The 15,312-nt window shown below is 42.5% G+C and overlaps 1 protein-coding gene across 1 annotated transcript in view; it reads right to left on the bottom strand.

The window, feature by feature from the left end:
- The window catches only part of LOC121284946 (low-density lipoprotein receptor-related protein 1-like), a 1,922,347-nt gene that overhangs the window by 1,022,013 nt on the left and 885,022 nt on the right, over positions 1-15,312 (bottom strand). Inside the window, exon 9 of the mRNA XM_041200912.1 lies at positions 13,705-13,894. Within this exon, the coding sequence (XP_041056846.1) occupies positions 13,705-13,894 (190 nt within the window). The remainder of the gene's footprint in view (positions 1-13,704; positions 13,895-15,312) is intronic.

Below are 15,312 nucleotides of genomic sequence, written 5' to 3'. Positions count from 1 at the left end.
TGTAGAACAAGAGGAAAGTTTAAATATGTACATAAAATCATATGATTTATACACAAAAGCATAACACACTCTTGCTTTTTTGCAACCAACACACAAAGTAGAATCATCAGGATCCGAGGGTTGTTAATGCTTTCTGTGTTTCAGAATTTGACACAAACATTATTATCTCTGAATACAGCCCTCTTATCTTCACTTTACTGCAAATTCTTTGGGGGAATAAATCAAACAAAGGTTGCAAAAACAAAAACATACTTGCTTCCTGTCCTTCAATCAAGTGAAACATGCCAGAAATGAGTAAAAATTTGGGAAAAGCAAACCACAAATATTTTGAGAACCAAAGCCTAGTTTCAGTGTGTGTCTAGAAAATATCTTCCGAGATTGTAAAGTCAAAACATATTTTTGTTACAAAATGTGTGGGAACATGTTAAATATACTTAAAAATTCTCTAGTATGAATCTCCCAAATAACAGCAACAGATTTTATTTTCACGCTATTGAATCCATAATGAAGGTACAATGTCAATAGATGTTATGTTGCAATAATCTTGCCCAGCTATACGATATATTTTGAGAACCCATATGCTACTGTATCCACAGCCTCAGACATAGCAAGTGCATACTGAAAAATCACAGAAACCACCTGTAAATCTGACATTCTCTGATTGTATGCAAGATCCCATCAGTATCACTAAACATAAATTTCCATTTTTTCCTGTGTATTCGTACTTTTTATATTGAAAAATATTAATTGATTGTGCTGGTACACCTTTTAACTTGCCAGACCAAAGGCTCTTAATCCTTGATGGGCCCAATTTTAATTCTGCACAAGTGGATGGATTTTAAATGAGTTAAATCAGGGTTGATACGTCACTGGCCAAGTGTAAAATAAAGCTCCCTCAAGTCTGCCTCAAGCATGTTTCTTAACCTTACTCTCTGCAAAATCAATTCAGCCCACCAGCTGTTCTATACTGATTACAAATGGAGTTGAGAATACTCAGATGGAGGGTACATAGAGCTAGTAGACCAAAAAGAATTTCATGCTCTCAGTTTGGCTTGAATTCACTTCTTGTTCCAAGAAATTAAGGGACAGTGTGACCAGCCAGTTCAATTGAATAAATTTTGTGAATTATATAATGACTAGAAAACAAACATGATTCAGATGCACGCAAAATATTTTATTATTGATATTGGTATCTTACAGCATCTTATATATGAAATGAAAATTATTCAATGTATTACTTTGAACAAACACATGATTTATCTGTATGTAATTTAATATTTTTATTGCAATCGTGCAGTGTGCAATCATTTTTGAATATCTTTAATAATTATACATACACAATATTTTGTATACATTAATATTAAATAGTTAAAAAGTTGCACTGAACATTTATGCACTTGATTACTAAATGCGTAAAAAAAATTCAAAAGGCCTTAGTAAAATAATTTGAATGGTAGCATTTTCTTTTGTCAAATTATGAATATTTTTTCTTTTCGGCAGCATGAGATGATTGCCCAGATTTTGCTATAAAAATAACGATGAGGCTATCAGCGTTAACTGGTATTAAGGACGAAATCAGACATAAGAACATGAGAAATAGGAGCAGGAGTAGACCACATGACCCATCGAGCATGCTCCACCATTCAATACGATCATGACTGATCTTGGGCATCAATTCCATTTTCCTGCCTGCTCCCCATATCCCTTAATTCTCAGAGAGACAAAAAAATGCCTATTCCACCCTCAAATATATTTAACAATGGAACATCCACAGCCCAATGGAGTAGAGAATTTGAAGGCACCCACAACCTTTCAGTAAAATAATTTCTCCTCATCTCAGTCCTAAATGATCAGCTCTTTATCCTGAGACTGTGACCCCAATGTTTTAGATTCCTCAACCAACGGAAACAATCTCTCAGCGTTGTTTCTTGGTTGAGTTGATGTTTTGGCTGAAAGTGAATGTCTTGAAAAGCAGGGATTTCTCCTTGGCTACGAAGTAGATCTGCCAGACATTGAGAACTCAGGTGAACTTGGTGTCATAACAGGTTGGAGGAGAAAGTCCTTGTTCCTCTTGAAAGGTTTTTGCAGGTATATACTTAGGCTACTTAACTGATGCAGTGGCTGACGGCTCTTTGCAGGACTCTCCCTCTCTCTCTGAAGGAAGTCGGTCTTGAAGTCTCTGAAGATGTTTCTCTTAAAAGTCAGTTTGAACTTCTGTTAACATCTTTTGGCAAAGGGCAAAAATGGCTGCTGTATCATGTGACCTCACAGCAGTGTTGAGTCACGCTCCAATTAAAGTATAGTAGTAATCACATTAAGCAGTTGGATTCCTCTCCCCTCTCTGGTTTCAGTAGCCTTTTTGTGTTTGAAAAGGTAAATCCACATTGTTTTTTACAATGAATGTATCAATAGGGCTTTGTTTATCGACTAGAGCAGAATTTTACCCTTGGCAGGCGGGCTCGGCGGGGGCAGGTGGGGACGGTTGGGAAGCCGCCCGCCACCCGCAATCAGCAGCGCACCGTGATTTCACACTGGCGGGCCAATTAAGGCCCCAACACCCACCACCCCCCCCACCCCCCCCACCCCCACACCCAGTGTGAAAGGTGGCTGGGAAATCTGCAAGAAGGGGTGGGTCCAATTGCGGCCCGGCGTTCAATTCAAATCCGGCTGAGGCAAGTCCCTGAAAGGCTGCCATGGAAGGACGCTGAAGTCTCCATGGTTACCGTTGCAGGTTGGACACGGCAGGCGGGAGGGCAGGTCGCTGGGGCAGTTGAACCTGCCTTTCTCGGATGAGTGCCTCGCAACCCTCCTGGAGGTGGTTGAAGTCAGGGTGGAAACCCTTGTCCCCAGGGACAGGAGGAGGAGGCCCCCCCCTACACCTCACCAAAACGGCCAGGGAGAAGGTGGCATCCAGGGTCAGCAGCCACGATGTGGTGAGGTGCACGTGGGCGCAGTGCCGGAAGTGCTTCAACGAACTGCTGCGATCATGTTGGCATGTGTCACTTTGCAGAACAGTTAAGAGCTTGCCATCCCACCGCACCCCCCCCCACCACCCCCCACCCCCCACCCTCCCCCACCCCCCCCCTCACCCCCCCCACACCCCCCACCCCCACCCCCCCATTGAGTCCTGAAATGAAGCCTAGAAATGCTCAGAATGCAGCTCTGAAGTGAGCTAAAGCTGTCCAGTTCACAGAAGCAACCAGCAGCAAGTTTGATCCAGAACTCCTCGCTACTCACATTGTCAATGCCAATGACCCTTCTTATCCTGCCCGTGGATGAGCTTTTGCTAATTGTGGCCTGCCCGCCTGCCCGTTTTCCCATGCAATGGCCAAAAAATCACGTGGGTTATGTAAAGTCAACTGGTGTGTCAAGAGCCTTAACTGGCTTCTTAATTAATGGTGGGCGTGCCTCCAACTCCCACCTAGCGGAATAGTGCGAGAACGCATGTTGACATTGGCACACTCGTCATTGTGTGTTAATTCACGCCCGAAGTGGTGCACCCGCCGAGCGAACAATTCTGCCCCTAGTCTGATGAACATTGAGGCAGTATCATAAAGAAGGTCCTCTTTTTTCTCTCTGAAGGTACTGTTTCATAATCCACAAAAGTGTCTGGTGGTCCTCTGAAGCCATCTTCAATTTGTCTTTTAAAGTTAGTTTTTAAAACTACATTTTAAAGAGTCATAATAACTTCACATCAGTATGGCCATGACAAAACTATTTTTCTTCTTTTTAAAATTTCTCTCATAATCTTATTCTTTTCGTCTCTTTACTTTGTTTTCTGTGCATTATCTTATATGAAATTAAATATTCTATCCTGTAGGGCACTGAAAAAGTCAGCGCTGAATAAAAACCTGCCAACATCAGCAGCCCCGCAGCTTTTTAAGGCTCCGAGTAGTGTTAATTGGCTGGAGACAGGACTTCCATCTCTTACTCAGGGGGCAAGGTCTGCCTCAGGGAGAAGCCTTAGCAGCGCCACTAGGTACAGTGGCCACTGCTGAGAGAGGAAGAGGCCCTGCAGCCTACAGAAAGTAGGTCAAAGATATATATATTTTTAAATCACTGTTAATGGAGTGGAAAACTCTTCAAGGGAGGTTCTAGGGTCAAGGGGGCTGCCTTTCTCCTCACCGGCCCACTCTTTTATTACAAAAACATTTGCTCCTAACTGGGGCCCCACCTATTGGGGGTGGCAGTCCACTGTTGACAAAATGCCAATGGCCTGTTTAAATGGTCCTTAATAGGACCTTTTGCATTCAAATTGGCTTCTTGCCTCCGTGTGGCAGGACGCTTGTCCACTCCCTTACCAGTCATCGGTAAAATGCCCTGACAGTTGGACATAGTCGGGGAGCTGATGCGCCACAGCTCCACCTGATTTTGCTGGCTCCCCTGCCTCATTCGGACCTCGCACAAGCTGGTACAAATCCCCTGATTCTTCCTTGTTCAGATTCTGTGTGCTCAGAAAGAATTCTTCAGTCGGATTGGTTGAAGAAAATTGGGCCAGGTTTTCAACTGCTGGCAGGGCCAAAACCAGGTACAGGCGCAGTTCAAAAATCCTCTTCACATATGTCTTCACCCAAGAGAATGAGGATGAAAGTATGGAACTTGGGGAGAGAGACTGCGAGGTTCTTAAGCAAATTGATATAGGGAGTCACAAGGTAGTGGAGGTGTTGGCAGGTTTAAAAGTGGACAAATCTCCAGGTCCAAATGATTTGTGTCCCAAACTACTGAAGAAGGCAAGGGAGGAGATCGCAAGGGCTCTGACCCAAATTTTTAAATCCTCTCTGGCCACGGGGAAGGTGCCAGAGGATTGGAGAACAGCTAAAGTGGTTCTGCTATTTAAGAAGGGTTGTAGAGATAAGCCAGGGAACTACAGGCCTGTGGGTCTCACAACAGTGGTAGGGAAACTATTAGAGAAAATTCTGAAGGAGACAATCTATCTCCACTTGGAGAGGCAAGGTTTGATCAGGGATTGTCAGCATGGCTTTGTCAGAGGGAAGTCATGCCTAACAAATTTGGTTGAATTTTTTGAGGAGGTGACCAGGTGTGTAAATGAGGGTAGTGCAGTTGATGTAGTTTATATGGACTTCAGCAAAGCCTTTGACAAGGCCCCACATAGGAGACTTATGAAGAAGGCAAATGCACATGGGATACACAGGGTAACTTGATAAGGTGGATTCAACATTTGCTTAGTTGTAGGAGACAGAGGGTGATGATAGAAGGCTGCTTTAGTGACTGGAAAACCGTGTCCAGTGGCGTACCACAGGGATCTGTGCTGGATCCCCTATTATTCGTCATTTATATAAATGACATAGATGACTATGTGGGGGCTAGGATTAGTAAGTTTGAGGATGACACAGTGAGGTGCTTAACAGTGAGGTTGAGTGTCTTGGGCTACAGAAAGATATAGACGGGTTGGTTAAATGGGCAGAAAACTGGCAGATGGAATTTAGCCCTGAAAAGTGTGAGGTGATACACTTTGAAAGGAGTAATTTGACAAGGAAGTATTCAATGAACGGCATGACACTAGGAAGTTCTGAGGAACAAAGGGACCTTGGCGTGTGTGTCCATAGATCTCTGAAGGCAGAGGGGCATGTTCGTGGGGTGGTGAAAAAGGCATATGGGACACTTGCCTTTATCAATCGAGGCATAGATTACAAAAGTAGGGAGGTCATGTTGGAGTTGTATAGAACCTTGGTGAGGCCACAGCTGGAGTTCTGTGTGCAGTTCTGGTGCCACATTATAGGAAGGATGTGATTGCACTGGAGAGGGTGCAGAGGAAATTCACCAGGATGTTGCCTGGGATGAAACATTTAAGTTATGAAGAGAGGTTGGATAGACTTGGGTTGTTTTTGTTAGAGCAGAGAAGACTGAGGGGCGACCTGATCAAGGTGTTCAAGATTGTGAGGGGCATGGACAAGGTGGATAGGGAGCAGCTGTTCCCCTTTGTTGAGGGGAACATAAGTTCAAGGTGAGGGACAGGAGGATTGGGGGGGATGTGAGGAAAAACATTTTTACTCAGAGGGTGGTGACAGTCTGGAATGCACTGCATGAGAGGGTGGTGGGGGCGGGTTGTCTCACATCCTTTAAAAAAGTACCTGGATGAGCACTTGGCACATCGTAACATTCAAGGCTATGGGCCAACTGCTGGTAAGTGGGATTAGGTAGGTAGGTCAGTTGTTTCTTACGTGTCAGTGCAGACTTGATGGGCCGAAGGGCCTCTTCTACACTGTGTGATTCTGTGATTCTGTCTCTGGATCCCGACACCTGGGACAGTATCCAATTTCAAAGTGATGTTGGAGAGGAGGGAATGGGGAATCTGTTCGCCTCCAATTAACAGCCCATTGAGCTCCTTTAGGAATTTGTTAACAGGCCAAAGTGGCTGGGACTACAATTTTCAAAGGAATCTCTAGCGAACCCGAATAGTCTAGTGGATACAAGAACATTGCTGTCAGATTCACATCTTTACCTCTGTTTTTGGACTGTTGCATACCGTCTTATGCCTTTATGCTACTGGTCCTCCAAGCTGCTGCCTGCTGTCTTTGGCAAGGCAGCGGCAGGTCCTTTTAGGTTCTGCGGCTCAGATTCTGCAAACAGCTCCTGTTTCCTGGAGATGCTCAACACCACCATGCTTAGCTCACCTCCTGCCCAATGAGGCGTTTCAAAATAGTGTGAGTGCTGCAGCCGAGGCATGAAATTGCCACCCGGAATTTATCCAGGCATCCTGCTTTGAAAATCTGGCCCATGTTATCGCTTGCCCAGAGAGCAGACACCACAGATCCCCTGTAGAAGGTACCAAGCTGGAAATGATCTCCAGCAATGGAAAAGTCTCTGGGCAGCTGTCAACTGATGACTGGTGAAGGCAGGGTAAGCAACTCTTGGGGAAAAAAAATTGAGGCACACTTTGTTATGGTGGGCTGGCTGACCCAGGGGGTGGGGGGGGAGGTTTCTGGGGGGTGTGAGGTGCAGGGTGGTGGTGGGGATAAGTGTGATGGGAGGGTTTGGTGGGGGAATCTGGCTGGCAATGGCAAAGCTGTGAGAGCACTGGCAGTGGGGGGTGTTCTGGCAAACCTCTAAGTGTGGGTCACCAGAAAAATGAGCACAGCATGCATGCACATTTGCTTAAAGATCATGGGTCAAAAATACGGGACAAGCAGCATCCCAGCAAGAAACAACCTGGGACATAGGACAAACACTCAAATATGGGATAGTCCAGTAGAATCCAGGATGGTTGGTCTCACTGGGTGTGGGCTGTTTCTTCGCTGCAAAGTCCAGGCCTATGATCAATATAGAATTTCCAATTCATGATTCCTTGAAATCCACCATTGGGTATAAATTGAGTATAAATACTTAGCAGAAATCTCAACCCATTCATTTTAAATGGGCTAATGCCTCAATGAAAAATAATGGAGCAAGGAAATTCAAATAAATGTTTTAAGCATTCATAATAAGCATTCCAAGTATAATTTTTTTGACAGCAACAAATATCACTCTTCTAAACTCCAGCAGATACAAGCCTAGCCTATCCAACCTTTCCTCATAAGACAACCAGCCCATTCCAGGTATTAATCTGGTAAACATTCTCTGAACTGCATGAGCATAAAATTAGAATAAATTGGATTTTAATGTTGAAATAAGCACTAATAAATTATCTATGATATGGAGAATGTCTTGAAAACAACATTTATAAAGTATTCTGCTTCCCTGTTGACTTTCTGAATATTTTTCTCAAAATTGTGAACACTACTGGCTGCTAATGGAAGTAGTGGCTTACAGAACTAACTGAGCCATTATGGAGTTAAAGTTGGATGTCCAAATTATGAGATTTAAAACTGTTCTGGGTTAACAATTGCATTTACTGATGCTGTTTCATTTTACCGATGCATGTGGTCCACTTATTCTGTAGCTCATGCTGACATTTAACTGTTTGATTATGGAGTGAAATGTATTCATAGTTAGGCTCCATCTTAAACAGACATGACTATGAGTACATTGATGTGCAGCTAGGAAAGGCTTAGAGCTTCAACTTGATCTTAAATGTGATTTGTTTCACGACGCTTGACTGAGCAAAGGCTTTGCTCAGCTTGGGTAAAGAATGACATTATTCCTTTTTTTTCCCTCTCTTCCTAAAACTCGGCATCCCTGCTGAGAAAGCCATCACAAAAACATTAAAGGAAGGCATGGACTTTTACTTTGAATTTTGCGGAGTGACTCCCTGGGGTTAGCAAATGCTGTCATTTGGAGTTAGGCAATGATATTTGATGCTTTCTACAGTTCTGAACAGTGATCACATTTCTTGAATTTCCTCCTGTGTAAATTCATTGGCACAACCTGAGGGTAGATTGGAATTCTGAGGGTTTTTTTTGTAATTTTATGAAAATTCAAAGGAATTTTAACGTGTTCTTATCAGTTACATCTTAAAACACATCTCTACAAACATCAGTGTTTTCTTTGTTATTCAGATTTTAGGCCGAATTTTTGCCTGGGTGCAAAGGTGCATTTTGATCCACGAGTGGCCATGTTTAACTTTTTTGGGGGGAGAACCAATCTTTATCTGCATTCCCAGCCGTGCGTCATTTTCCTCTGGCCTTTTTGAGGGTGGGGAATTACTAGCATTCAAAACGCACATCTGCCCTCGCCAAGGTCGAGATCCCCATTTCAATTGGAGGGCAAAAATCTGATTTGTTCCCGTACATCATTCCTATCTGATGGTGCGGGGTTTTGGAAGCCCATTTAAAGTGGTTGGCGAGTTCCTGAAGAAAATGGAAAGCCTGCGAGGGAGTCAGGAACATTATGAAAGTGTAAAGTGTTTTCACGCATTTAAATGTCAATATTAGGTGTTGTATTGTCATATAGATGTGCTTAACATGCAATGTTTCATCCTAAGGATCTTCCCTTTAAAGGTAAGCTGACCCTTACATTGACCAGCCAGGTAATTTGTTCATGTGCATTTCAGTGTTTATACACTAAATGATGCCATAAAACATGTTACAAAATGTCCTGTCAGCCTGTGCTGTCATATTTTTCACTGTGATTTAAATGGCTCTGGCTGATTAAAAAGAAACTGGTTTTGACACTTGAAAAAATCTACACTTCAAAAAAAAAATCTAACCACTGAGGCTCCTTACATTGATTGACAAGCACCCTGCTTTCAAATTGAAATCAGCACCTTCTGTTCTTTCCTTCATGGAAAGTAGTCTATTCTTTGGATGGCTGTGGCCATTCTGAATACTTGGCTGAGTTTCCAGTGCTAATAGGCTTTGGCACAGAAGGTGTTTCTTTCATCTGAGAATGAATGACAGTTTCAAGAAGTGGTAAAACAAGGTTGTGTCTTTGATGTGGTTTCTAGTTTGTTGACACAAGCTAATAGGATTACAAGTATTACAATTTTTTTCCCCACAAGTCAGGATGGAATTTTTCTCCTATATCAATGATATTGGGCTTTTGTTAGATGGTACATGGTTTATTTTTTTACTCCCAAAGAGTGTAAAATATTTTCCATCAATCTTGCATGGAACCTGAGGATTGTACATAGTGCATACTAGGTGAGGGCATGGAGGATGAATCAGGGCCATAGAAGTGGCAAGAGTGATCTGAAGGGGCAAGGGCTGGCATTGGAGATGGGTGAGGGAGAGAGGTGAGGGGTGAAGTATAGGGGGTCGTTAAACACCGTTAGAATCTGGGATACTGTGTTGGAAAACTGAGGCTGGCCCCCACAACCACTTACCTCATGCACACTAGCACAGCTTGCAAACTGCACCTGACCCCGGTGTGAAAATTGGTGTGTGAAATCATACATGGGTCAAATGTGTAAATTGTGAGCCATGAAAGTGCATGGGTTTTTTTTTCATTTATTCATGCATCGAATGTGGGCATCACAGGCTGGCATTTATTGCTCATTCCTAATTACCCCTGAGAATGTGGTAATGAACTGCCTTCCCTGTGATGTAGGTATACCCACAGTGCTATTTTGGAGGGACTTCTAGGATTTTGATCCAACAACTGTGAAGGAATGGCTTTATATTTCCAAGTCAGGATGGTGAGTGGCTTGGAAAGCAACTTGCAGGTGGTGGTGCTCCCATGCATATGTTGCCCTTGTCCTTCTAGGTGGTAGAAGTGGGAGCAGAAGGTGCTGTCGAAGGAAATTTGCTGAGTTGCTGCAGTGCATCTTGTAGATGGTACATTCTGCTGCTTCAGTAAGCTGGTGGTGGTGAGAGTGAATGTTTAAGGAGGTAGATGCAGTGCCAATCAAGCAGGCTGCTTTCTCCTGGATGATGTTGAGCTCCTTGAGTGTTGTGGGAGTTGCACTCAGGCAAGTGTACACTATTCCATCACACTCCTGACTTGTGCCTTGTAAATGGTAGACAGGCCTTGGGGAGTCAGGAGATGAGTTAATTGCCACAGAATTCCTAGCATCTGGGCTGCTCTTGTAGCCACAGTATTTATATGGCTAGCCCAGTTCAGCTTCTGGTCAATGGTAACCCCCAAGATGTTGATGGTGGGGATTCAGCGATGGTCATGACATAGAACGTCATGTCAAGGAGAGAGGATTAGATTCTCTTTTGTTGGAGATAGTTATTACCTGGTTCTTGTGTGGCACGAATGTTATTTGCCACTTATCAGCCCATGCTAAATATTGTCCAGGTCTTGCTGCATAGGGACATGGACTGCTTCAGTATCTGAGGTGTTGTGAATGGTGCTGAACATTGCCTACACATCAGTGGATATCCCCACTTCTGACCATATAATGGAGGGAAGGTCATTGATGAAGTAGCTGAAGATAGTTTGCCATAGGACACTGCGCTGTGGAACTCCTGCAGCAATGTCCCGGGACTGAGGTGATTGACATCCAGCAACCACAACCATCTTCCTTTCTGCTAGGTATGACTGCAACCAGTGCAGGATTTTCCCCCAATTTCCATTGACTTCAGTTTTGCTGGGGCTCCATGATGCCATACACAGTCAAATGCTGCTTTGATGTCAAGGGCAGGCACTCTCACCTCACCCCTTCGCTTCAGGTTTTTTGTCCATGTTTGGACCAAGGCTGTAATAAGATCAGGAGCTGAGTGGCCCTGGCTGAACCCAAACAGAGCACTAATGAGCAGATTATTGCTGAGAAAGTACCACTTGATAGCATTGCCAATGAACACTTCTACCATTTTGCTGATGATCAAGATTGCATTGACTGGGTGGTAATTGGCCTGGTTGGATTTGATCTGCTTTTTGTAGACAGGACATATCTGGAGAATTTTACACATTGCTGGATAGATGCTAGTGTTGCAGCTATACTGGAACAGCTTGGCTAGGGGCACAGCTGGTTCTGAAGCACAAGTCTTCAATACAATTGCTGGAAAGCTGTCAGGGCCCATAGCCTTTGCAGTATCCAGTGCCTTCTGCCATTTCTTGGTATCACATGGAGTGAATCTGATTGGCTGAAGACTTGCATCTGCAATGCTGGAGATCTCAGGAGGAGGCTGGGATGGTTCAGCTTTGTCTTTTGAACTGATGTGCTGGGCTCCTTCAGCTTTGGGAATGGTGATATTTGCAGAGCATCCTCCGCCCATCGTTGTTTAACTTTCCACAACCATTCATGACTGGATGTGTCAGGACAGCAGTGTTTAGATCTGATCCGTAGGCTGTGGGGCCTCTTAGTTCTATCTATCACAAGCCAAGATGGAGATTCAGCCCTTCACATCCAGGTTTTCCCTTTTATTTTGCTTGCTAATTAGTAAGTCCAATCAATAACTTTTTTTAAAAAACAATGCCAACTTTACATTTCAAAATCTTTTCATATGGAAACCTTGATTTTTTCCAAAAGCCTGTAAAACATTATATGGTAAATTTTAGGTCAGTGGAATGGGCAATCGGGATGCACAAGTTGGGCAAATTGTGTCAGGGATTCATTTAAAATTGCTAATCCATTGAAAATACATTTAAAAACCCGGAAATGAGTCTGGATTTTATCTGGGCCAAGCTCAGCACTAGAGTCACAGTGCACCCAAAATGTAAAGACCAAGAATTGATATAAATTGGTCCTCTGGCCTCACTAACATACCCAAATCGAGCTAACAACATTGACGACACTTAAGTGGAGAGCTCGTTTGAGTAAGGACAGCAATGTTAGCAGGTACCACTCAAGTAATTTCCAGGAGGGCGGATTGGAAGAGCCTTTATGAAACTGGGTTTTATGCTCCTGGATGGCATGTTTGGGGAGGGGGGTGGATGATTTATAACATGCAGCACATGGCCTTCACAACACCTCAATCTGTCTCACATTTTACGGGGTAAGGTTGGGGGGGGGAGGTTGCAGGGGGTGCCGTGCGGTGGAACCATCCAGCAGTGCACCCCCACCCCCCACCCACCGCACCCAACCTTGTTAATGATGCTCCTTAAGTGGCCAGTCATCCTGTCAGATCGTTTATCTCCTTTACCACTGACTACCAATGTGAATATGACACAAATGCCTAATTTCACTGCATTGCTGTACATCCTATGGTGCAAGGGGTCATTGATGACCAATAGAATCATGGTCCTCCTCTGTCACCAGCACTTGTTCCTCTTCACCTGTACTCTAGAATTTGCTCAGTGCTCTCTCCTCAGGAATATTATCTGAATTGTATGCAATGTTACCAACTCTGCTGGAGCTTGCCAATATTAATCAGAGTGCAGCAGGTGCTAGATGAATTATGTCTTACTGTGGGCTTGTGAGTGGCTAAGAAATAAATACTCCACTATTATACAACTGGGGAGTAGATATTTCCTTAACTCCTGCGAATTGGGTGGAACGTTAAAAAAAGCAAAAGATGACCTAGCTTTAACTTCGTGGCTCCAGCTGCAATTATCAACTGAGTCAGCCACTCAGAGTTAAGAAATATATGATAGGTATACAGAAAAGTTTAGCAAATGTACACAGAGCACCACTCCATCCCTATGTGAATGCATTAAAGACTCTTGACATGGAACCTGAACTGGTAATTGCAAACTTTGTAGAAGTGTCTGAAAGGGAACCAAGCTGACATTTGCTTGAATCATGAATTCAGTTTAAATCATAGAATCAAACCATTTTACAGGACATTATTTGACCTATCATGCCTGAATAGAGATCTCAAATTCATTCTCTATTCATTTAAATCCATTTCCCTGTACCGTAGCAATTTTTAAAACAAGTTCATTTTTTAAAGCCTCATGATCCTGCTTTCATCATCTAAATATCCTCTTAAAAAAGTAAATTGCCTCTCACCATTCCTTTCACAATTTAAATAATGATAAATTTATGTATTCTAGCTACAAACTTTCTGACCAGTGAAAATAGTCTTTTTTCCCCAATTTACCTTTTTAAAATTGCCACATCATTTTGAACACTTCTACCAGATCTCAATTCTTTTCAGAATAATATCCTGCGAAAATGCAGCATTTCCTTTTTCACACTTTTGAAACAGAGCTGCTAATTAATAGTGAAGTAGTCAGTGGTGTTATGTTATAGATTCATATCCACTGGGAAGTGCACTGAGACTAACACTTATTTCACAGAAGGTACTTAAAACTACTCAGAGGAGACCATCACTGATTCTGCCAAGCTTGGATTTGGGCTGAAGGCCTGGAAGCAAAGCACATGACAAGGTCTACTCAAAAATATTGGAGAACTGCAGAAATGAATTACAGTAGCATACAGAGCAACCAGTAAAAAAATTTAAAAATGCAATGACTTACCTGTTGGTTGCCTTAGTTTATGGTAGATGTGTAGAACTCGGCCATTCTCTAGTTTTGCTAGTGTTTCAATGTCTGTGCCATTGAATCTGTTTATTTTAGTGATGCTTAATTTGTATTTCGCAGTGAAATTATCTAAGTTGATGGCATAAATGAAGTTTTCAAACACTGCCAAACTGTAAAGATGTCTAACCTGCAAATAAAAGATAGCTTAGTATTGCCATCTGCTAAATTATCACTGCATAATTTCTAAGACAATAAATCAGGCAGCTTTCAGATTAATGACACACATTTTATACATAATCATTACCACAAGCAAGAATTCATTTGCCGGTCACATTTGGGAAAGCTGATGTCTATCTGTGTTATAGTCACCCGCATTGTTCCATCATTCTAATACAAATTATTTCAAGGCTATCTCTCAAATCTCATATGTGAATTTGTCTGTTTTATTCAAATAGTTGAATATTTCAAATACAACAAAAATAATCTTCACTTATGCATAGTTTGTAAAGCTTGTAAAGTTTAACATTTGTGACAGGATAAGGATATATTAAACAGACACAAGTTATCAGTATATGTTTTTCAAGAGATGATTTAGAAATGCCTGTTCACTTCTTCAAATACAATTGCCTCCTGTAATCCTGTTCCTACTAGAACACACTCCATAGCCCACAAACTGATGACAGCTCAACCTCTCGGTGGCTCACCTCCTGCTTGACTGCAAACATCACTAACCTAAGTCTGGTAACTGACCTGAGTGCTGAAGTCCAAGGTTTCAGCTTCCCACAGCAAATCTGGACAATCCTCAACAGCTTGAGGATGGGCCAGGGAAGATGTAGCCACTTGCTTCACATGCAGAACATGAGGAACAGCTGAAGTTATGACTGTGGCCATCCTAGTCAGACTACCATCTATATATTGAACTTCTGTCCTGAGAGATCCATTCCTGGTGGCATGACAACCATTCACATTGCGTCAGCTAAAGCCATTGAATAGATTGTTCACCTCGCCATTAAACTATCAAACCCAGCCATACAAATAAAAAAAAACCTAGGATTACATTTTGGAAGAATTATACAGTTGATTGTTGGAGCGAACCATGAAGATTGGAGAAACAAAACTTACTTTGTAATTCATTCAGGTATATTGAAGGGCCTGAAGTAGAAATAGACAACTATTTCACAAAGTCAGAACATTTTCTCAGAGAATTTACCACTAATCTATTCCCAGCAGCAAAAAAAAAGTGTACATTCACCAATATTGTCTGATAACTGTACTCAAAGGGAACATGGTTTGGAGTTAGGGTCACAACACTTCAGTGGCAATTCCCTGACAGATGTAGGGAAACTGTCCTAAAACTTGTCTTAAATATAACTTCAAAATGGAGCTTCAGGAGTGAACCTGAGCTCTGGGAAACCAAAAGAGCTAATTAAAATAAAAGTTCAAAAGTATTTGTATGAAACACAGCATTTCTTTACAAGAACTATGAGGACCACACTACAGACATAATGGCCTAGAAATTAGATCACCCAGCCAACTACGTATCCACGCTGCCACTTTGCTGGCAAGTCTCTTATAAAATTAACGATTATCAAGGTCATGAGGGTC

The sequence above is a fragment of the Carcharodon carcharias genome, chromosome 12 (genome assembly GCF_017639515.1).
Source record: "Carcharodon carcharias isolate sCarCar2 chromosome 12, sCarCar2.pri, whole genome shotgun sequence".
Lineage (NCBI taxonomy): Eukaryota > Metazoa > Chordata > Chondrichthyes > Lamniformes > Lamnidae > Carcharodon > Carcharodon carcharias.
This window is presented reverse-complemented; position numbering and strand designations above follow the sequence as displayed.